The 23,422-nt window shown below is 42.1% G+C and overlaps 2 protein-coding genes across 3 annotated transcripts; both read right to left on the bottom strand.

The window, feature by feature from the left end:
• Window positions 1-4,991: 4,991 nt before the first annotated feature.
• ADI1 (acireductone dioxygenase 1) lies at window positions 4,992-23,147 on the bottom strand. Of its 2 annotated transcripts, none has more exons than XM_007518927.3 (4): window positions 22,908-23,144; window positions 18,706-18,825; window positions 9,652-9,831; window positions 4,992-5,623 (listed from the first exon to the last, which is right to left on the bottom strand). In XM_007518927.3, exons 1-4 carry the CDS (start codon window positions 23,025-23,027, stop codon window positions 5,504-5,506), a joined length of 540 nt encoding a protein of 179 aa, XP_007518989.1. In that variant the 5' UTR covers window positions 23,028-23,144; the 3' UTR covers window positions 4,992-5,503. The 2 variants fall into 2 exon arrangements, with proteins under 2 accessions (XP_007518989.1, XP_060043015.1); XM_060187032.1 differs by lacking the exon at window positions 4,992-5,623 and adding an exon at window positions 7,009-7,154 and having other exon boundaries at window positions 22,908-23,147.
• On the bottom strand, window positions 15,909-16,307 carry LOC103109809 (large ribosomal subunit protein eL39). The gene has a single exon (XM_007518926.3). The coding sequence runs from the start codon at window positions 16,241-16,243 to the stop codon at window positions 16,088-16,090; it is 156 nt and encodes a 51-aa protein (XP_007518988.1). The 5' UTR covers window positions 16,244-16,307; the 3' UTR covers window positions 15,909-16,087.
• Window positions 23,148-23,422: the final 275 nt, after the last annotated feature.

The raw sequence follows: 23,422 nt of genomic DNA, 5'->3' as shown, positions 1-23,422 counted from the left end.
CCTTAGTCACGTTTTTAAAAAATGATTTTGGTGATTTTTGGTCCTTTTTACAATCATCTTGAAAATGTCTTCACAGAAGTGTTTAGGGCTTCCTAAATGGACTGATTTGGAAGAACTGGTATTATATTACTATTATTATCATTATCATTATTTTATGAGATACAGAAAGACCAGAGCAATGCTCAGCTCTGGCTTATAGTGGTGCTAGGAATTGAACCTGGGGCCTTGAAGGCTCAGGCATGAACGTCTTTTGCATGACCATTATGCTGTCTCCCCAGTCCCTGTTCTCATTCTAAAATGAGGAATTACTTTACTACCTCCACCCCAATGTCCCACAACTCTGCAGCTGGCTGAATGACTTACAGCTTGGTGCCCCTTTTCAGGTTCCAGAGCAATATCAAACCAAACACTTCCTTTCTTGCCATTTTATTCTTGAAGTACTTAGAATGATAGATTTTGTTGTAATTAATTTTTCAGTGTGTAGTTTATAAAGCTATATGAAGTTTCCAAAAGCTGCATGATACACTTTGCACAAGGAAAAAAAAAAAACGTTTTCAGAAAGAAGAGAGGGGTTAAAACCCCTCCTCCCCACCCCATACCACCATAAACCAGAGCTGAGGAATGCTCTGGTAAAAGAAAAAAGGAAAGAAAGAAAAGAAAAGAAAAGAAAAATGGGAGGAAGGAAGAAAGGGTAGGAGGAAAGGAAGGGAGGAAGGCAGAGAAGGAAGGAAAGAAGGGAGGAAGGAAGGAAGGGAGGGAGGGAGGAAGAATGGAAAGAAGGGTAGTGCTTTCATATCACATAAGATTTAGCTTTCTAAGTCTATGACTAGAGTCAGATTCATCCAGCCCCACACCCACCCAGGACACATTGCATTCTGGACACACACACACACACACACACGCCCCCCCCAAGGGATGTTATGCATGTACAAACTGTTGTACTTACTGTTGAATGTAAAACATTAATTCCCCAATTAAAAAAAAAAAAAGAAAAAAAGCCCCCCCATGCTGACAACTTACACTCCCCAGGCCCAGGGCCTTCCACCATGGCCACCCTGGAGGAATGCCGGTGCTCCCAGCAAACTTCCTCATTCCCAGCCTCCTGGTGAAGTCCCACAAAAGCAGGTGTCCTCAGTCTTGTAGGAGTAAGGCTCCTAGGCAGTTACCACTGCAGTTCAAATTGTACTAAGTAACAAGGAGATGTCCTCATCAGGAGAGCTACAGTCTCTTCTCAGGTGACATGGCTAACCTGAGAAGCAACAAACAGAAACAGTCCAAGAATCCAAGAACTACTCCTTCGTTATCCTCCAGCTGCACTAGCGCAGACCTGACACAAATAGCTAGAAGCCCTGCAGTGCACAGGAATAAAACTGTTATTTGTGATTACATTTTATTTCCTGCCGATATGAACTGAGGGAGATGGCATGATGGTTATGCAAAAGACTTTCATGCCTGAAGCTCTGAGCGCCCAGGTTCAATACCAGGCACTACCATACACTAAAGCTGAGTGGTACTCTAGTTTATCGCTGTTGTTTTAGTGCTCTGGTTTTAAAGAAAAAAAAAAATCTAGCTTTGATTTCCTGCAAATCAACCATTATCTACCAGTGCATTGGGTGACTATCATTAAACTTTCCACCTGGGCAGGGGTAAATAACATAATAGTTATACAAAAAGACTCTCATGCCTGAGGCTCTGAAGTCCCAGGTTCAATCCCCTGCACTTCCATAAACCAGAGCTGAGTGGTCCAGGAGGTGGCTCGGTAGTAAAGCTTTGGACTCCCAAGCATGAGGTCCCGAGTTGGATCCCCAACAGCACATATGCCAGTGATGTCTGGTTCTTTCTCTCTCCTATCTTTCTTATAAATAGAATCTTTAAAAACAAAAAAAAACCTCCTTAAACCAAACCTTAAAAACCATACTCATTGTGGTCCAGGAGGTGGTGCAGTGGATAAAGCATTGGATTCTTAACCATGAGGTCCCAAGTTCGATCCCCAGCTGCACATGTACCAGAGTGATGTTCTTTCTCTCCTCCTATCTCTCTCAAGAATAAATTTTTAAAATTCTTAAAAAAAAAAAAAGAAACCATACTCATTGCTGAATAATTACTAGGGAATTTGAAAGCACTGTAGCTTACCAACTTTTTTACACAAATAGCAACCTCCCAATTCTCTGAAGACTCAGAAAAGATAGTGAGGATAGGCTGGGGGCCAAGTTAAGGGTTAAAAGTCACAGTGAAGGGTGGTCCAGGAGGTGGTGCAGTGGATAAAGCACTGGATTCTTCTTAACCATGAGGTCCCAAGTTTGATCCCTGGCAGCACATGTACCAGACTAATGTCTGGTTCTTTCTCGCTCTCCATCTTTCTCATGAAGAAATAAATAAATCTTTAAGGAAAAAAAAAAGTCAGTGAAGGGGGAGTGCAACCAGAAAGGTTAGTGGCAGCCAGCGAGAGGGAATTTTCTGAGTGGCAATAAAAACCACTGAAGATTAAACCATGAGGGTGTTGTACCGAAATAAAGTAGCAGAGCCTCTCTGATTGACCTTTTCATACTTCAAAGGACTACTGTGATGTATGATTTCAATCTAGTCTTATGTCCTTTACCAAAAATTAGAATACATGATCGGAGGAAAAGGTATGGAAAATGAGAATAAACAATGAGGGCTAGGGTTATGCAAATAAGTCTTTCATGCCTGGGGCCCCAAAAGTCCTAGGTTCAATTCCTATCACCACCATAAAACAGAGTTGAGCAGTGCCCTGGTAAAAACAAAGAGACAACGAATAAGGCAAGTGAAGTTAAATAAGATTAAATAAATTAGTCTACATCAAATTAAAATGCTTCTACACATCAAAATTAAACTCCACAAGGATAAATAGGCAACCCAGCAACTGGAGGAAGACCTTTGCACATCACACATTTGACAAGCAATTGATATCAAGCACAAGAACCCAGGTTCGAACCCCCAGTCTCCACCTGCAGGGGGAATGCTTTTCGAGTGGTGAAGCAGTGTTGCAGGTGTCTGTCTCTCTGCCTCTCCCTCTCTGTCACCCCCTTCCCTCTCAATTTCTGGCTACCTCTATCCAGTAAATAAAATAAAGGTAATAATAAAACAAAAAGTAAAGGCAACTGCATTACTTGCCCTTAAAAATAAAGACAGGTGGTACAGTGAGTAAACCACTGGATCTATAAATAAGAGGCCCTGAGTTCAATCTCCTGCTCTCATGCACCAGAGTGACGCTGTTTCTCTTTCACCTCTTCCTCTCTCTCATTATTGAAGAAGTAAACCTTTTTAATTTAATAACAGAATAAAATAAAAGGCCAGTGAAATAGCTCTTGGAGAGAATGCTTCTCTACCATGTGTGTGGCCCAGCCTCAAGCCTGGCTGGCCCCCACTACACTGAAGGGTACTCTGGGTTGTCTCACTCTCTTAGACTCCTTTTCTGAGATTATAAAAAATTGAAACTGCAGGCAGGGGTAGATAGCATAATGGTTATGCAAACAGACTCTCAAGCCTGAGGCTCCATCAAGTCCCAGGTTCAATTCCCTGCACCACCATAAGCCAGAGCTGAGCAGTGCTCTGCATTTGATACCTTGTGGTCCAGTAATGCCACTTTTAGTCTTTTACCTAAAGGACATGAAAACACTAATCCAAAGGGATATACATACCTTAGCCAAGCAGTGGACGCAGACTAAATATAGATGACTAGATAAAAATATTATGGAATAGATACTCCATGGAATACTACTCTGTAATCAAAAAAGATATTGTGTTCTTTGGGACAAAATGGATGGAAGTGGAAGTGATTATGTTTAGTGAAAAAAGAAATGAAACACAACTACCAGATAGTTTAACTCTGTGGAATCTAGAGAATTGAGATACACAAAGTTGAGGGGGGAATAAATTGGGAGGTGTGTGTGCTTGAGTGGCGGCGCATTCAGTTAAGCACACATTACAAAGAGCAAGGACCTGGTTCAAACCTGGTTCAAACCTACAGTCCCTACCTGCAGCTTCATAAGCAGTGGAGCTGTGCTGCAAGTGTTTTTTTTTTTCCTTCTCTATCTTCTCCCTTCTATCACAGTTTCTCTCTGTCTCTATCCAATAAATGGAATAAATAAAATCAAAAACTGAAAAACAGAATGAGAAACAGACTGTTTCTCTGTGAGAACTATGGCGACTATCATTGGGACGGTGGGGATATAGAACTTAGGTGGTGGGGAGGTGTGGAGCCATAGCCTGTAATCTTACAAACGTTTTAACCACTACGAATCATAAAATTTTAAAAATGACTTGTACAAATAAAATAAAACTATTTCATATTGTTGAACAACAACAACAACAAAAAAAAAAACATAGTAGTCATATTGTTAAAATTCCAAAAGCACAACAAGGGCAACAAAAGGAAAAATAAAAAAAAAAAAAATTCCAAAAGCTGGGGTAGGGGGTAGATAGCATAATGCTTATGCAAAGAGACTCTCATGCCTGAGGCTCCGAAGTCCCAGGCTCAATCCCCTGCACCAGCATAAGCCAGAGCTGAGCAGTGCTCTGGTAAAAAAAAAAAAAAAAAAAAAATCCAAAAGCTGTAACTGTAAATGAAAATGGTAAGTTTCACCTACAACTCTCACACTGAATCAATACTAACACTGGCATTCTATAAATCAGTTATATATATATTTATATGCATAGATATACACAACCACACACACACAGAGAAAAATCTGAACAGGTGATTTTTTTTAAATATTTATTTATTTCCCCTTTTGTTGCCCTTGTTGTTTTTTATTGTTGTTATAGTTATTATTGTTGTTGTTGATGTAGTCGTTGTTGGATAGGACAGAGAGAAATGGAGAAAGGAAGGGAAGAGAGAAATATAGACACCTGGAGATCTGCTTCACCACCTATGAAGCGACTCCCCTGCAGGTGGGGACCCAGGGGCTCGAACCGTGAACAGGTGATTTTAATAAACCATATATAGTTATAAGATAACTCCAAGCCACTTGAAATTAAGGCACCTTTTTTATTCTGAACAATAATGTAGTGTCAGCAACCACACATGCCCCTCTCAGGCTGTTTTTTATTTGTTTGTTTGTTTGTTTTTTGGAGATGTCTACAGTCTTGTCAGTCTCACCAATAACTATCACAACTTTATTCAAGGCAGGTACAGCACTGATCTATGTCTGCCTGAAGCACAGGTCCCAGTGACACATCTAAACAGCTCCATTTGGGGAGATGAAATGTACTCAGGTTTGAGTTACACAGACATGCAAGCACAGGGTACTGTCACACTCATCTTGAATTAAGAGAAAATGAATGTGATTTGTCCATATTTCTACAGTTGCCCCTATGTAAAAAAAAAAAAAAATAGGTTTCCAACTCCTTTCATTAAGACATATTCTGATCAGTTTTGCAAAGGAAAGCTCACCTAGCCTGTGTCTACAAGAGGAAAGCAAGAAGAAAATGATGGATTTTCTGCATTTGTCATGTCAAGATACTTCTCAAGGGAGCACCACTATGCTGTCTGTGCCAAAAACTTCATGTACTGCCCCCGAGCCTCAAAATGATCAGCCGGTCGGTTGTATGCTGTCCACACAGGTTCTCCCACAAACAGCCGCATGGCCTTCACATAGTTCTAGAAAACATAGAAACATGCCCCATATCAGGTTAGACCAGCTATCAAGAGAACTTTCCAAGTTGTTCTTAGACCTGAGACTTAATCCTTCAGTTATATTAACCCTCTAAAGGTGCTAAAGCCCACAGGTTCCAGTGAGCAGACATAACAGCATCAGCCTCTAAGGGTCATCAGCACTGAGGTCCACAGTCCCCCTACAAATGCATCATGGGAAACCAAGCTGAGCTGCTAGATCCAAGTGTCCCCTTTCCTTTGCCTTCCTTGTGTTCTTTTATCTAAGGACTGGCAGAGTCCTCAGCTGCTGAAAACATGGAGGACACTTTGGCATCACCTAGACAACTTAAAAATGTGAGTGGGGGCCAGGTGGTGTCGAACCTACTTAAGCGCACAAAGAACTGTGCACAAGGACCCAGGTTCAAGCCCCTGGTCTTCACCTGCATGGGAAAGCTTCAGGAGTGTTGAAGCAGTGCTGCAGGTGTCTCTGTCTCTTTCCCTATCTCCTTCTCCTTTCTCATTTTCTGTTTCTACCCAAGAGTAAATAAATAAATATTAAAAAGAGGGGGCTGAGCGGTGGCACACTGGGTTAAGCACAAGGACCTGCACAAGGATACTGGTTCGAGCCCCTGGTTCCCTACCTGCAGACGGGGCTCGCTTCACAAGTGTCTATCTTTCTCTCCCCCTCTCTATCTTTCCCTCCTCTCTCAATTTCTCTCTATCCTATCAAAGGGGAAAAAAATTGAAAAAATAGCCACAGGAGCAGTGGAGTCTTAGTGCAGGTACTGTGCCACTGATAACCCTGGAGGCAAAATATGTAATTTTTTTAAAAAGATTTTATTTATTTATGAGAAAGACAGGAGGAGAGACAAAGAACCAGACATCACTCTGGCACAGGTACTGCCGGGGATCGAACCTCAGGACCTCATGCTTGAGAGTCCAAAGCTTTATCACTGCACCACCTTCCGGACCACAATATGTAATTATTTTTAAAGACATTTTTTTGGTAAAGGATTGTAGCCACTGATACTTTTTTAAAATTTAGTTATGTATTCATGAGAAAAATAGGAGGAGAGAAAGAACCAGCCATCTCTCTGGTACATGTGCTGCTGGGGATCGAACTCGGGACCTCATGCTTGAGAGTCCAATGCCCTAGCCACTGCGCCACTTCCCAGACCACAAAATATGTAAATATGAAAAAGAAAAATATGGGAGTCAGGCGGTAGCACAGCAGGTTCAGCATACATGGTGCAAAGCACAATGACCAGTGTAAGGATCCCAGTTTGAGCCCCCGGCTCCCCACCTGTGGGGGGGGGTGGACGGGGGGGGCGCTTCACGGGCAGTGACGCAGGTCTGCAGGTGGCTGTCTTTCCTCCTCTCTGCTTCACCTCCTCTCTTGATTTCTCTCTGTCCTATCCAACAACAACAGCATGAATAATAATAATAACAAGGGTAACAACAAGGGCAACAAAATGGGAAAAAATGGCTTCCAGGAGCAGTGGATTCATAGTGTTGGTACCAAGCCCCAGCAACCACCCTGGAGGCAAAAAGAAAAAAAAAAAAAATATATATATATATATGAGTGTCCTTTTTTAAAAACACTTTATTTTTTATTTTTATTATCTTTATTTATTTATGGATAGACACGGTCAGAAATTAAGAGGGAACACAAGTCGAACCTGAAATGGAATTGGAGTATTACACCAAAGTAAAAGACTCTGGGGTGGGTGGGTGGGTGGGGAGAATACAGGTCCATGAAAAATGATGAATGAAATAGTGGGGGTTGTATTGTTAAATGGGAATCTGGGGAATGTTATGCATGTACAAACTATTGTATTTACTGTTGAATGTAAAGCATTAATTCCCCAATAAAGAAATAAATTATTAAAAAAAAAAAAAGAAATTAAGAGGGAAAAGGATAACAGAGAGAAAGACAGACACCTAAAGCACTGCTTCACCACTCATGAAGCTTTCTTCCTGCAGGGGCTCGAACCTGAGTCCTTGCACACTGTAACATGCACGCTCAACAGATACACCACCACCCAGCCCTCAAAACACTTTATTTATTTATTATCTATTTACTTATTTTCTTTATTCCTTTTTGCCTCAAGGGTTGTTGCTGGGGCTTGGTGCCTGCACTATGAATCCACTGCTCCTGGAGGCCATTTTTTCCCCATTTTGTTACCCTTGTTGTTGGTCTTGTTGTTATTGTTGCCATTGATGTTGTTGTTGTTGGATAGGATAGAGAGAAATCGAGAGGAGAGGGGAAGACAGAGAGGAGGAGAGAAAGATAAACACCTGCAGACCTGCTTCACCACTTGTGAAGTGATTCTCCTGCAAGAGGGGAACCGGAGGCTCGAACCGGAATCCTTACTCCGGTCCTTGCACTTTGCACCATGTGTGCTTAACCTGCTATGCTACCGCCCAATCCCCCACTTAATTTTTTTAAATATTTATTTATGTATTAAAGATGATAGATGAGTGGTCTGGGAGGTGGCAGTGATAAAGCTTTGGACTCGCAAGCATGCGGTCCTAAGTTCGATCCCTGGTAGCAAACGTGCCAGAGTGATGTCTGGTTCTTTCTCGCTCCTTTCTTTCTCATAAATAAGTAAAATCTTAAAAAAAAAAAAAAAAAGATGACAGATAGATAGATAGATAGATAGATAGATAAGATAGATACTCAGCTTTGGATTATGATACTGCTAGAGATCGAACCTGGAACCTCAGAGGTTAAGACAGGAAAGTGTTTTGTGTAACCATTATGCCATCTCCCTAGCCTGTGAGTACCTACTAATTCAGTTTTCAGTGTTAGGCATTTATTGTACAGGAAAATTCTTTATGAAAAATGATGCATAGTGGTCCAGAAGGTGGCGTAGTGGCTAAGGAACTAGACTCTCAAGCATGAGGTCCTGAGTTCAATCCCTGGCAGCACACATACCAGAATGATGTCTGGTTCTTTCTCATTAATAAATAAATAAATAAAATCTTAAAAAAAAAAAAAAAGAAAAGAAAAATGATGCATGTGTCAGGTTATTGATTACAACATCACTAGTAGCAAAACATGCTCCCATCACTGCATGTGATTTTTTTTTTTTTAATTGGATAGAGACAGCCAGAAATTGAGAGGAAGGGGAAGACAGAGAGACGCCTGCAGTACTGCTTCACCACTTGTGAAGCTTTCCCCCTGCAGGTGGACACCAGGGGCTCCAACCTGGCTGGGTCCTTGCACATTGTAACATGTGCTCAACCAGGTGCGCCACCACCTGGCTCCCATATGATTTCTCTCTCATAAAATAAAAGTAATTATTTAAGAATATACATATGTGTGGTCTAGGAGGTGGCTCAGTGGCTAAGGAACTAGACTCTCAAGCATGAGGTCCTGAGTTCAATCCCCGGCAGCACATGTACCAGAGTGATGTCTGGCTCTTTCTCTCTCTACTCCTATATATCTCATTAATAAATAAATAAAATCTTTAAAAAAAAAAAAAAAGAATGGAGTCGGGTGGTAGTGCAACGGGTTAAGCGCACGTGGCATGAAGTGCAGGGACCTGCATAAGGATCCCAGTTCGAGCCCCCGGCTCCCCACCTGCAGGGGAGTCGCTTCACAGGCGGTGAAGCAGGTCTGCAGGTGTCTATCTTTCTCTCCCCCTCTCTGTCTTCCCCTCCTCTCTCCATTTCTCTCTGTCCTATCTAACAAGGATGACAACAATAATAACTACAACAACAATAAAATCAAGGGCAACAAAAGGGAAAATAAATAAAATTAAATTAAAATTTAAAAAAGAATATACATACGTGTAGAAAAAGCACAGCTTTCTGACCTTTTTTTAAATTTTTATTTATTATTGGATAGAGACAGAAATAAAGAGGGGACTGGGGAGAGAAAAAGAGACAGAGAGAAACCTACAGGCCTGCTTCACCACTTATGAAGCTCCCCCCTTGCAGGTTGGGACCAGGGGCTTGAACCTGGGTCCTTGTGCACTGTAATGTGTGCGTTTAACCATGTGCACCATCACTTGGCCCCGAAATCTGACCTTTTCATCCAGTGTGAAACGGTGATAAATCCCTGCAGGAAGAGTGATCATGTCTCCTTTCTCCATGGAAATCCGGATCCACTTATCCTCCTTATCTCGTACATCGAAGTACCCACTGCCATCCAAGATGTAGCGAATTTCTTCGTCCAAGTGCAAGTGCTCCTCATAAAACATCTTAATCTACAGCAGAAGGAAAAAGCTCTCAGTTTACTGGAAGCCAATCCTGCACAGTGGCACCAATCCACATTACACTAGCCCCAGCCTTCAAATACCAGAACTGAGGTGCGTGCAGTCCTCTCCATAAAGAGATATAATGGACCGAGAGCTAAACTATTTTATGAAGCCTTTCAACCATATCGCAGTGAAAGAATTAATATGTACTCATAGCACTTAGCATGTACCAGGCGGTATTCTTTTTTAAAAAAAACATTTTTTATTCTTATTTTATGATAGAAACAGAGAGGAGACAGAGAGAGAGAGAGAGAGAGAGAGAGAGAAAGGAAGAAAGCACTGCTCAGCTGGTGGTGCTAGGAACTGACCCTGGCTGGGACCTTGGAGTCACAGGCATGAAAGTCTTTTTTTTTTTTTTTTTTTCCCAAAATCATTATGCTGTCTCCTCACCCCTCAGGGAGTGTTCTAAACAGTATATATTTAACAATTCACTTATCATCCCCCATTGAGATATGAGAGAATGTGAGTCTAGGAGGTGATGCAGTAGATAAAGCATTGGACTTTCAAGCATGAGGTCCTGAGTTGAATCCCTGGCAGAACACGAACCAGGGGTAATGTCTGGTTCTCTCCCTCTCTCTCTTATTAATAAACTAAGAGAGGAGGTGGTGAAGTGGATAAAGCATTGGATTCTCAAGCATAAGTCCCGAGTTCAATCCCAGGCAGCACATGTACCAGATTGATAGCTGGTTCTTTCTCTTATCTTTCTCATTAATAAATAAAATCATAAAATTAATTTTAAAAATAAATAAACTTAAAAAAAAAACAGAGGAAGTTGGGCAGTAGCGCAGCAGGTTAAGTGCATGTGGCCGCAAAGTGCAAGGACTGGCAGAAGGATCCAGGTTCAAGCCCCCAGTTCCTCACCTGCAGGGGAGTCGCTTCATAGGTGGTGAAGCAGGTCTGCAGGTGTCTATCTTTCTCTCCTTTTCTCTGTCTTCCTCCTCTCTCCATTTCTCTCTGTCCTATCCAACAATAACAACATCAATAACAACAACAATAATAACTACAACAATGAAAAACAACAAAGGCAACGAAAGGAAAAATAAGTAAATATTAAAAAAATTTTAAAAAAAACAGAGAGAGATAAGGGCATGCAGCATTGAGACATTATCACCCTGCTGGATACAGAAAGCCAACACTCTTTAACACACATGGGTAGCCACTCTGATGGTATACTCACACAAAACCACATGGTCATTTGCAGAGGACAGTCAAGCTGACCACAGCACAAGATGGAAGTCATATGTACATCAGAGGAAGGCCATCACAACCTCAATAAATGAACACTTTCCTTTTTTTTTTTCTTTTTTTTCAAACCAGAGCACTGCTCAGTTCTGGCTTATGATGGTGCAGGGGATTGAGAACCTGGGACTTTGGAGCCTTAGGCATGAGAGTCTCTTTGCAGAACCATTATGATACCTACAAACCCCCCTCCTTTTTTTTAATCTACTGTGTCTTGTAGGTCTTATCCTCCAAATATCTGAAGATAAAAAGCATCCATTGTTTCTCATATAGAGAATATTTTAAAGATGTTATAGTCAACGCCCACAGATGCATTGCCAAAACTATCCATCCAATTTTAATTTAATCTGCTTGCATTACTAGTCTCTCCCATTCCTGCATCCCCTATAAGGAGTGTATTGAGGCTTTCTTTATATGTTTACACATTCGGGGAAGTCTGTAAAAATAAATCACACTAACACTTCCTTGAGACACTGCTTCTTACCCAGTAGACTGTCAAGCTATGGAAGCTGGTGAGGCTGTGGGGACAAGAGGTCACAGTGCCACCAGCCCCTAGAGGGCAACTATATATGCACATACTGAGCCTAGCAATCCTCTTCTAAGAATTTATTCAAAAGCATAAAAATAAATATGAATGAAGTTGCTCATCACTTTTAAATATGGAATGTAGGAATAATCTCAAACATCCAAACACAGAAGAGTAGTAAATTATGGATCTGAACACTGGCATGATAACCTGGAGCTAATAAGCCATTATCCAAGGAGGCTGGTTGGAACAGGGCAAGAGGGGAAGGTAAGTGCAGCTTTGTGTATAGTTGTGTTTTAGAACTGTATTATGTTTCACATAATCTTTTCTCTTTTTTTTTTTTCTGTCAGGGTTATCACTAAGGCTTAGTTAAGCCTGTAGAGGTCCCAACAACCTTTTTTTTTCCCTTTCTTTTAGAGTGATATACATATATGAAGAGGGGGGAGAGGGAGGGAAAAGAGAGAGATGGAGAAATAGAGAAATAAGACACTTGATGCACTGCTACTCTACTGTTCATGAAGCTTCTCCTCTTCAGGTACGGCCCAGGGTCTTGAACCCAAGTCCTTATGCAAGGTAACTTGTGTGTTCTACCAGGTGAGTCACTGTTTTACACAATCTTAAATAAGATTAAGGGCAGGGGAGATAGCATAATGTTAATACAAAAAGACTTTCATGCCTGAGGCTCGAAGGTCCCAGTTTCATCCCCAGGCACTTACCTAATTCACAGTGGGAGCAGTGCTTTGGTGTCCCTCGTCTCTCTTTCTGCCTTTATGTTTCTCTCATTAAAATAAAATAAACAAAATATTAACCAAAAGAAGGGAAAAGATAACATTTTACTTTTCTCAGGAAGATAACAGCAGTTTACACAACAGACTTTCATGTTTGAGACTCTGCAGTCCCAGGTTCAATCCCCAGTACTACCATAAACCAGAGCTGAACAGTACTCTGGTAAACATAAATTACATGTTTTGGGGATCAGGCATTAGCGCAGTGAGTTAAACACATGTGCCGCGAAGCGCACAAGGACCAGAGTAAGGATCCCGGTTCAAGCTCCCGGCTCCCCACCTGCAGGGGGTCACTTCACAGGTGGTGAAGCAGGTCTGCAGGTGTCTATCTTTCTCTCCCCCTCTCTGTCTTCCCCTCCTCTCTCCATTTCTCTCTGTCCTATCCAACAATGACAGCTATAACAACAATAATAACAATGGCAACAAAAGGGAATAAATAAATTAAAGAAAATAATAATAAATTACATGTTTTAAAAGCTGTATTTACTTTAAACCACTAATCCCCCTAATAAAAACAATTAATGAAAGTAAAACAAGTTCAGGAGATAATGCCTTAAGTCTAAAGTCAAGTAGTATGTTCACGACCACACAAAAGGGAAAGAAAACTAACATTAAAAAAAAAAAGAAAGAAAACTAACAGTAAGTAGCCTGAGTTAACATGAAGCTGTATTGTGATATTTGCATATTGACTGATGATTGACTAATCAGCCTGTGTAGGTCTCTGTGTATTCCGGATTTTTTTTTTTTTGCCTCCAGGGTTATGACTGGGGCTTGCTGCACTATGAATCCACTGTTCCTAGAGGCCATTTTTTTCCATTTTGTTGCCTTTTTTTTTTTTTTAACCAGAGCACTGCTCAGCTCTGGCTTATGGTAGTGCAGAGGACTGAACCTGGGACTTGGGAGTCTCAGGCTTTAGAGTTTCTTTGCATAACCATTATGCTATCTACCCCTGCCCTTGTTGCCCTTTTATTGTCATTGTTGTTGTTGAATAGAACAGAGAGAAATCGACAGAGGAGGGGAAGACAGAGAAGGGCAGAGAAAGAGAACTGCAGACCTACTTCAATTGTGAAGCAACTCCCCCTGCAGGTGGGGAGCTGGAGGCTGGAACCAGGATCCTTACTGCAGTCCTTGAGCTTCACTCCAAGTGTACTTAACCCACTGGGCTATCCCAGTGGCCCTCTCTGAATTTTTTATTTTATAATTTTTTATATTTATCTATTTATCCCCTTTTGTTGCCCTTGTTTTATTGTTGTAGTTACTGATGTCGTTGTTGTTGGATAGGACAGAGAGAAATGGAGAGAAGAAAGGAAGACAGAGAGAGGCAGAGAAAGACAGACACCAACAGACCTGCTTCACTGCCTGTGAAGGGACTCTCCTGCAGACGGGGAGCCGGAGGCTCGAACTGGGATCCCTATGCCGGTCCTTGTGCTTTGCGCCACCTGCGCTTAATCCGCTGCACTACCGCCCAGCTCCCTTGCCCTCTCTGAATTTTTTAAGTTTCTTTTTTTAATGCATTATGTAAACCTACCATTGTATGAGTGGAAATTAAGACTTTATGTAGTTGTTATATGTTATACTATTTCTTCAAAGCATAAAGTACAAAAAAAAAAAGTTGGTTTTTTTTTTACCAGAGCATAGCTCTGGCTATGGCTTTGTGGTGGTGTGTGGAATTGAACCTTGGACCTTAGAGCCTCAGGCATGAGAGTCTGTTTGCATAACCATCATGCTATCTCCCCTACCTTCCTTTCTCTTTCCTTCCTTCCTTCCTTCTTTATCTCCTTCCTTCTTTCTTTCCTTCGCATTCTCAGACTAGCTTACAGTGGTGTGGGGGATTGAATTTGAGACTCTGGAGCCTCAGGCATGAAAGTCATTTTGCACGGTCACTATGCTTCACCCCACTCAAGTGAATAATATTTTTTAAACTTTCTTTTTAGATTTTATACTTTTTTATCTTTATTTATTGGATAGACAGACATCAAGAGGGAGGGGGTGATAGAGAGGGAGAGAGACCGAGAGACACCTGCAGGCCTGCTTCACCACTCGTAAAGCTTTCCCCCTGCAGGTGGGGACTGGGGGCTCATACCCGGGTCCTTGCGCAATGTAATACATGCACTCAACCAGGTGTGCCACCACCAGGTCCCTCAAATGAATAATTTTTTAACATACTACTTTTACTATATCTTCCATCCAGGACAGAGGGAAATGTAAACATGCCTTAAACTCTACCTAACAGGTCTATTCTTTAATGTGGAATGGGTACAGCAGTCACAGTAAGTACTGATGACTAGAAGACTGTAAGAAAAAGGAGACATGAGTCCAGAATGGGAAGAGTCAAGGAGGATCTGTGCTATCTGATTCAAAGGGCAAGTATCAGTTTGAAAGAGTGATTTCATATACACAATTCACGTATACTGCCCACTGAGAGAACCTGGTGCAAAAATACCACAGTAGTGAATAGGATTCCTGGAACACCACACACACACACACACACACACACACACACCATTCTGGATTCTAAGTGTTAGTAGCCAATATCAGTAAGAGTGGTTGATTCTAGGGCTAAGTTAAGCAAAGGGATGCATTGGATCGACCTTCCCGTGGTGCATCCCGTGAGTACCCATTTATTGGGGAAACTGACGATCCTTCCTAGCCGACTGAATCCACATGGATCCCAGTCACTTTCAAAGCCAGCAACAAGCAGACATCAGGCTCAACCTGACGCTGTTGACTGGCTACGGAAGAAGGGCAAACACTAGAAGAAGAAGTTAAGCAAAGTTGGTGAGTCTGGTATATGATGATGCAGAAAGTAAAAGGGCCTCATGAAAATAATGGGACATAGGGACAGGATGAGAGAGCCAGCTAGCTTTCTCTTGCCTAGTCTAGGTCAATTTTTTTATTTGTTTTACCAGAGTACTGTTCAACCTGAGACTTTGGAGTCTCAGGCAGGCTGGCATGAAAGTTGCTTTGCATAACCATTATACAATCTCCCTGCAGTATATCTAGTAAAGTTTGAACATCAAAAGGAATCATGGCAGGAATGGATTATAGTCCAATGAGAAAATAAGAAAGTATAGTTGTAGAGAAAAGGAGAATGGGCCTGAAGATAGCTCACCCCATAGAGTGCACACTGTACCATGCACACAGACCCAGGTACCACATGGCACAAAGGGAAGCTCCATGAATGGTGGAGTATTGCGGTGTCTTTCTTCTCTATTACTCTCCCTTTCTGAAGCTGAAAGAGTGGAAGAAAAAAAAATGTCTCCTAGAAGCAGTGGAATCACACTGGCATGAGGCCATAGTGGACAAATAGAAGTAAAATACAGGGGGTCAGGCAGTAGCACAGCGGGTTAAGTACACATGGCACAAGGACCAGCATAAGGATTCTGGTTCAAGCCCCTGGCTCCCCACCTGCGGGGGGGGAGGGGGGTCGCTTCATAAATGGTGAAGCAGGTCTGCAGGTGTCTGTCTTTCTCTCCCCTTTTCTTTTTCTTCTTTTTTTTTTTCAAATAGCTCACATATTTATTATTACTGAGTCAGGTACAGGAAGAGATACAAGGCTGAGTGGGGTCCTAATCAAGTGTGCAAGACAGAGCTCCGCTCAAAATCCTAGCAGTCTATCCCAGCATAAACATGTGTGCATCTTAGAGAGGAATCCTTATAGACCCAGCTTTGTTCTTCTCCAGTGTCTCCTCTTGGAGTTGTACCTGATCTTATTACCAGTTTTCATCCGAATCCACTGAGGAATAGGACGGTTCTGCTTTTGCTTCTTAGCCAGGAAGCGCTTGATTCTAAAAGTCTTGTGGGAAGACATGGCGAAGACAAGTCAGTCCGCCACCACGATGGCGGAGAAAAGGAGAGAAAGCTCTCTCCCCTTTTCTGTCTTCCCCTCTCTTGATTTCTCTCTGTCCTATCCAACAACAATAACAACAACAATAATAACAACAAGGGCAACAAAAGGGAAAAAATAGCCTCCAGGAGCAGTGGATTCATAGTGCTGGCACTGAGCCCTGGCAATAACCCTGGAGACAAAAAAGAAAAAGAAAAAAAAAAAAGAAGTAAAAAATAGACAGCAGCTCCTCTTTATAGAAGATCAATTAAAAAAATCAATTCATTAGAAGAGAAGGATCAATGAAAGATCACAACCCTGTTAGTGATAAACCATTCAAGCAGCAATCATGAAGACTGACTTAACACAATCAGTGACAATTTGATAGGAAACTGGATAGTCAGAGTCTAGAAATAGCTCTCCATAAAACTATTGTTATAGAGGGGGAAAAATAGTAACTTCACAATAAAGAAACCTTGTAAACATCAACTTAACCAAATTTACCTCCAATGGTGAGGGGTTCTTCATTGAGGTCAAACTCTGTCCACCAAGCAGAAGACACCTATAGAATTCCTGCTAAGAATGTAACCTGCATCTCATGAGGACAAACCTAAGACACATACCAGATGATCATAGTAAAGAAGGGTGTTTCTAGAAAAATGAGTCTCCAGATCAGGAAAAGAGAGAAAAGCTATGCCAGAAGATAATAATAAAAGTGTCTTCTCTGCTAAAATTAGCAAAATATGAGCCCTCTTATCTAAGATAAAATGTTATTAAGAAGACAGGTCATCTGAAAAATCCAAATCAGAATAGAAATTCAAAAAAAAAACTTACGAACTGTTAAAGCACCTGGTGAGAAATTCCATAAGTTATTTTAATAGCTGTGCCTTAGCTGGCAAAAATAATTTGATCAAGAGCAAAGTCAAAGGAGATAAAAATCATTCACCAGGCTTAGGGAGATATCACAGCAATTTACACAACAGACTTTCATGCCTGAGGTCCCAGGTGTAATCCCTGGCACCATTATAAGCCAAAACTGAGTAGTGATCTAATTAAAATAAGTAAATAAATATTTCATTTTATTTTTTTAAGATTTTATTTATTTATTAATGAGAAAGATAGTGGAGGAAAAAAAGGAAGTAAAGATAATTATGAATACAAGGTCGCTTTTTTAGTCAAATGTATTTAACTCCATTAAAAACTTTCTACAAGGGGGTGCCGGGAGGTGACACAGGGGATTAAGTGCATAGGAGCAGTGGATTAATAGTGCAGGCACCAAGCCCCAGTGCTAACCATGGAGGAAAAAAAAATGGGGGCCAGGTGGTAGCACACCTATTGAGCACACATGTTACAATGCACAAGGACCTGGGTTCAAGCCCCCAGGCCCTACCTACAGGGGGAAAGTTCTGCAAGTGGTGAAGCAGTGCTGCAGCTATCTCTGTTTCTCTCCTTCTCTATCTCCTCCTTCCCTCTTGATTCTTTTTAAGATTTATTTATTTATGAGAAACATAGGAGGGGAGAAAGAACCAGACATCACTCTGGTACATGTGCTACTAGGGATTGAACTCAGGACCTCATGCTTGAGTGTCCAATGCTTTATCCACTGCACCACTTCCCTCTTGATTTCTGACTGTCTCTATCTAATAAATAAATAGAGATAATTTAAAAAAAATTTTAAAGAGATGCAAAAAAGAAATAAAACCTTTAAAAGTTCTAAATAAATTTTAAAAATCCATTCTACAAATGCTTTTCCAAAACTCCAAAAAGGAAGAAGTATTTTTGAGCTTCTATACACTATCAGGTCGAGGAGGTGACACACTGGACTCTCAAGCAAGAGTTCCTGGGTTCAATCCCTGGCAGCACACATAACAGAGTGATATCTGGTTCTTTCTCTCACTTCTCCTATCTTTCTCATTAATAAATTGTTGTTAAAATTTTCGGAGGCTCTTGCCGGGTGGGTAACAGAGACGCAGAGACAACGGCTGGGCAGGGAAGCTGTATTTCTTTATTCAGGAACAACGATTCATAAACTAAGACCAACTAATCACCAAACAGAACTCTGCTGTCTCTTTGCAGCGGCGCAAGCACTCTCTCTTACTCTCCAACTCAGGAACCCCCTAACTCTGGAACTCTGAAACTCTTCAACTGTGGAACTCTGTCACTCTGGAACTCTGGCACTCCGGAACTCTCCAACTCTCGCACTCCCGAACTCTGGCGGGGTCCCTAGGGGCCCGCGAAATTAACTGGACTGATCTAATTCTCTTGGCAGGGGAGAACTAGCACCCAATGTAAAGCATACAACAATAAATAAAATATGTTTTAAAATATACAATAAATAATAAAATAAATAAAAACAACACTACACTGAGACAAAGCTGAAATGAAGTTATTTAAAGAAAAAAAGTTTATGTTTATGAGTATTTCTTCATAATTTATAGTTTCCTTACCTTTTCTTCATAATTTGGCAGTTTATCTTTGCATATGGTTATTATATCCATCCAACAATAGTTTCTTTCTTTGCGAATCTTTTCTAATTCTGGATCATTTTCATATTTGTCAGCATCCAACTAACAGAATTTAAATAAAAACAAAGAGGAGCTCACATTAGTAGAAGGAGACATGATTTTTTTTCTCCTTTGGGAGGCAATGGGGAATAGCTGAGCTGGTGATTGCTGGGCTTGCCTACCTGAGGCTCCCAGTTCAAGACACCCTAAAGTACCACATGAACTAGTACTCTGGCTTCTCTGACACACATATGAAATTCTCTATCATAATTTAAATAATAAGATTGCGTGTGAGTGTGTGTGTGTGTGTGTGTGTGTGTGTAAGAAATTGTCTTTTTTTTTCTTTCTTATTAGAGCACAGCTCAGCTCTGGCTTATGGTGGTGCAGGGAATTAAACCTGGGACCTTGGAACCTCAAACATGAGTGTCTACTCTGCATAACCATTATGCTATCTCCTCCACCTAGAAATACAGTCTTTGATCAAGTTGCTAGTACAGCCTAAGAAGATGACAGACTCATGTCTCAGAAAATCATCTCAGGGGCCAAGGAGTGGTACATATGGTTAAGTACCAACGTTACAATGCACAAGGACCCAGGTTCAAGCCCTCAGTCCCCACCTGCAGGGGAAAAGCTTCACAAATGGTAAAGCAGTGCTGCAGGTATCTCTCTCCTTCTCTATCTCCCCCTTCCTCTCAATTTCTGGCTGTCTCTATTCAGTAAATAAATAAAGATATTTTAAAAAATAAAATAGGGGGAGTCGGGCGGTAGCGCAGCGGGTTAAGTGCAGGTGGCGCAAAGTGCAAGGACTGGCACAAAGATCCCGGTTTGAGCCCCCGGCTACCCACCTGCAAGGGGAGTCGCTTCACAGGCAGTGAAGTAAGTCTGCAGGTGTCTGTCTTTCTCTCCCCTTCTCTGTCTTCCCTCCTCTCTCCATTTCTCTCTGTCCTATCCAACAACAATGACATCAGTAACAACAGCAACAATAATTACAACAATAAAACAACAAGGGCAACAAAAGGGAGTAAGTAAATAAATACAATTTTTTTTAAATTAAAATAGGGAGTCGGGCGGTAGCACAAGGACGGACATAAGGATCCTGGTTCGAGCCCCAGGCTCCCCACCTGCATGAGAGTCGCTTCAAAGGCAGAGAAACAGGTATGCAGGTGTCTTTCTCTCCTCCTCTTTCTTCCACTCCTCGCTCCATTTCTCTCTGTCCTATCTAACAACGATGACATTAATAACAACAATAATAACTACAACAACAATTAAAAAAAAACAAGGGCAGTAAAATGGAAAATAAACAAATAAATATTTAAGAACCTTCTATTTAAAAAAAAATTAAAATTACAAGGACTGGCCTAAGGATCCCGGTTCAAGCCCCCGGCTCCCCACCTTCAGGGGAGTCACTTCACAGGTGGTGAAGCAGATCTGCAGTTGTCTATCTTTCTCTCCCTCTCTCTGTCTTCCCCTCCTCTCTCCATTTCTCTTTGTCCTATCCAACAACGACGACATCAATAACAACAACAACAATAAAACAACAAGGGCAACAAAAGGGAATATTTTAAAAAACTAAAATTAAAATATATCTTAAAAAACTATCTCAACATCGCACACAGACTGTCATCAGGTTTTTAAGGGTAAAGTGCAGGCAGATAGTCTTTGTTGTACTTAAAAAGTAGTTGATACTCCATACTTCACACCACTGGTACGTACAATTTCAACTAGAATGTGTTTTCCCTATTTTCACTGAACACAAGGCTACCTATTATTTAGGGTCAACTTTAATGTCATCTTCATGAAATACTCCCCTAGGGGCTCAAGCAAATTAATCTAACTCCTACTCAAAATTGCTGGCAGTAAATTTAGCATACTATGCCATATGTTACAATAAAACACACAGTTTCTGTTTTCATAATTACTGAACAGCAAGCTCCAAGTATCTCAAAGCACTGGCCACGGATGCAGTACTATTAGAAAAATGACACCCCACACCAGCAATTCCACATGACATGTAGGCTACCACTCCACACTAAAGCAACCTAGCCTCAAATTCTGAGGATGTATATGTTAGAGTTCTCTGTCTCTTATCATTCTGCTGTGTCACTGATAGCAAGTCTTCACTGAACAAGAATAGCTGTTATTGAGCAAACTTAAAAAAATCCAAGTCCTCTGTTACAGTGCACAAGGACCCAGGTTCAATCCGCCAGCCCCCACCTGCAGAGGGAAAGCTTTGCGAGTGCTGAAGCAGGGCTGCAGGTGTCTCACTGTTTCTCTCCCTCTCTATCACCCCCTTCCCTCTCAATTTCTGGCTGTCTCTATCTAATAAATAAATAAAGATAATTTTTTTAAAAATCCAAGTCCTCATTTACCATAGTAAATAGATTCTCAGGATCTGCAACTTTAAGCAAAACAGTATTTTAAGAAGTGCTGGACTAATGCTTTCGTGTTTTGTTCAACATCCGTGGGAATACTTTTCTCATCAACCTTAGAGTGTAATGTTATTCAAGCACCTGATGTACACAAGATACTAAGGCTAGAGTAAAAGTAACTTTAGCAGTCCTTTGATTTATCATTTGAAGCTCAACTAAAAGGTAAGAGCTGCTGGGCTTGACCCCATGGAACAACTCAGAAAATGCCTTTTAAAATAAGTCTGCCATGGAATAACTCAAAGGATACCTCTTAAAATAAGTCTGATTTTTTTTTTTTTGCAGCCCCAGAGCTGGCATACTGGGTACACCAAGCTTCCCTGTATGCATGAGGCCTCAGGCTCATGTTTTACTCTTTGGATACACTTAAAAGTTGGTCTATATTGAATTCTTTCTCTTACACTGTCGATGCACAAATGAAAACCCAAGATATAATTTCACTCTTAACGATTCGTTGGGTTGCAGATAAATTATATTTTATTTTAAAATTTATTTTCCTCTTGGAATAACTAATATAGGGGCCAAGTGATGGCAGCAGCATCTGTTTGAGTGCACATCTAAGGACCTTGGCCTTCACCTGCAGGGGGAAGCTTTTCAAGTGGTGAAACAGTGCTGCAAGTCTCTCTCTCTCTTTGTATCTCCCACTACCCTCTCGATTTCTGGCTTTCTTTACCCAATAAATAAATATTTAAAATAAAAAAGCATAGCTATTATGTATCGTTTGATTGCTTTGAAGATGGTACTGTCCAGATTAAGTATTCACTCTTAGCCCAGAAAAATAATCACTATTATGTAAAAAAATCAACATAAACCCAGACTCAATACTATTATTTTTTCCTCCATCTCTCTCTCTTTCCCTCTGCCTCTCTCTCTCTCTACCAAAACACTGTCAGCTCTGGCTTATGGTGCAGTGCAGGGGACTGAACCTGGGACTTCAGTGCCTCAGTCATGAGAATCTCTGTATAACTGTTATGCAGTCTACCCACAATTTTTTTTTTAAGGGCAGAGACACCTGGCATCACGCACCTTAATCAACTGGCTTTACAGTGGAGGACTGACTTCCCTCGTTAATACAAGATTTAAAAGGTCTTGTGAGTCTCATGGGGAATATGTAGTTATCAGTCTTATTCAGGTTCCAGGAAGAGGCTGAACACATGGAAGCTGATGTCACAGCAGCCTAGCAATGGACCTTTCTGCACAGCCTGGACTAAGCGCAGGCCCCCAGGAGAGGAAAGTCCACCAGGACCCGCACTCCACGCCGGCAGGGTGCACTGCTAGACTTCAGGGACCTCTCTCTCCCCTTTGCTCGCTCCCAGCCTGCTCAAAGCACCCAGTCGGACCAGACAAGCCCTAGAGGGCGCCTGAACCGCGACAGAAGGGGGTGGGGAACGGGGGTGGTGAGGCATCCGTCCTATCCGAGGAGCCCCCGCGTACCAGCCATCCACCACAGACCAACCGACCCGCTGCTGAACTTGCGGCCACTGATCCCAGACACAGGCCGCCTAGCCCCGCTACTGCGCGTGCGCAGAGCACTCAGCCCTCGGACCACTCTGTCCCTCTACTGAGCACACGGGCTTCCACGAGGCTCCATTGAGCATGCGCAGCGCTCCCAGGTCCAATGGCCGCTGCAGCTCCTATGCTGTGTACTTTGGACTTCTGGGGAGGTCGGGGAGGCCTCTTTCCTTCCCACCACCCCCGGGAGCCCCGCGCCCCACACACCTTCCAGTAAAGGACCCCGAGTTTGCGCAGCTGTTCCAGGTCCACCGGGCGGCTGGGCTCCGCGCGGTGGGGCCGCCACGGGTCATCAGCGGACTCGTCCATGTACCAAGCCTGCACCATGTCGGGGCCCACACTTCACAGACACACTTCACCTGCACTCAGCTGGCACCGCACCTGACCACAAACCTGCACCGCGGCCCAAACCCCAGCCTGCCCCGGCCCCGCCCCCGCCCTGCCCACTGCCCGGCACCGACTGGCTGCAGGAGGTGGGACGGCCTGGGCGGGGAGTAGGGGGTGGGGGGTTGGGGCTTCGGAATCGGGCGGCCGGGGAGTTTCTGCTGCCCAGGGCTACTGGATCTTGGAACTTCTACCCACCCACTCCCCACCACCATTTGCTGGGCTCGATCTTTTTTTTTTTTTTTTAATATTTATTTATTTATTCCCATTTGGTGCCCTTGTTTTATTGTTGACAAGACAGAGAGAAATGGAGAGAGGAGGGGAAGACAGAGGGGAAG

Source organism: Erinaceus europaeus, chromosome 3 (genome assembly GCF_950295315.1).
Source record: "Erinaceus europaeus chromosome 3, mEriEur2.1, whole genome shotgun sequence".
NCBI lineage: Eukaryota > Metazoa > Chordata > Mammalia > Eulipotyphla > Erinaceidae > Erinaceus > Erinaceus europaeus.
Note: the sequence above shows the minus strand (reverse complement) of the source record. Positions and strands in the feature narration are given on the sequence as shown.

Excerpts from the sequence above, each read along its gene's own strand:
- LOC103109809 (XM_007518926.3), bottom strand. The coding sequence starts at position 16,243 with ATGTCTTCCCACAAGACTTTTAGAATCAAGCGCTTCCTGGCTAAGAAG.
- ADI1 (XM_007518927.3), bottom strand. The coding sequence starts at position 23,027 with ATGGTGCAGGCTTGGTACATGGACGAGTCCGCTGATGACCCGTGGCGG. Across the intron at positions 18,826-22,907 it reads TCGGGGTCCTTTACTGGAAG|TTGGATGCTGACAAATATGA; the intron begins GTGTGTGGGGCG and ends AAATTCTGTTAG. Across the intron at positions 5,624-9,651 it reads GTTTCACACTGGATGAAAAG|AACTATGTGAAGGCCATGCG; the intron begins GTCAGATTTCGG and ends TATGTTTTCTAG.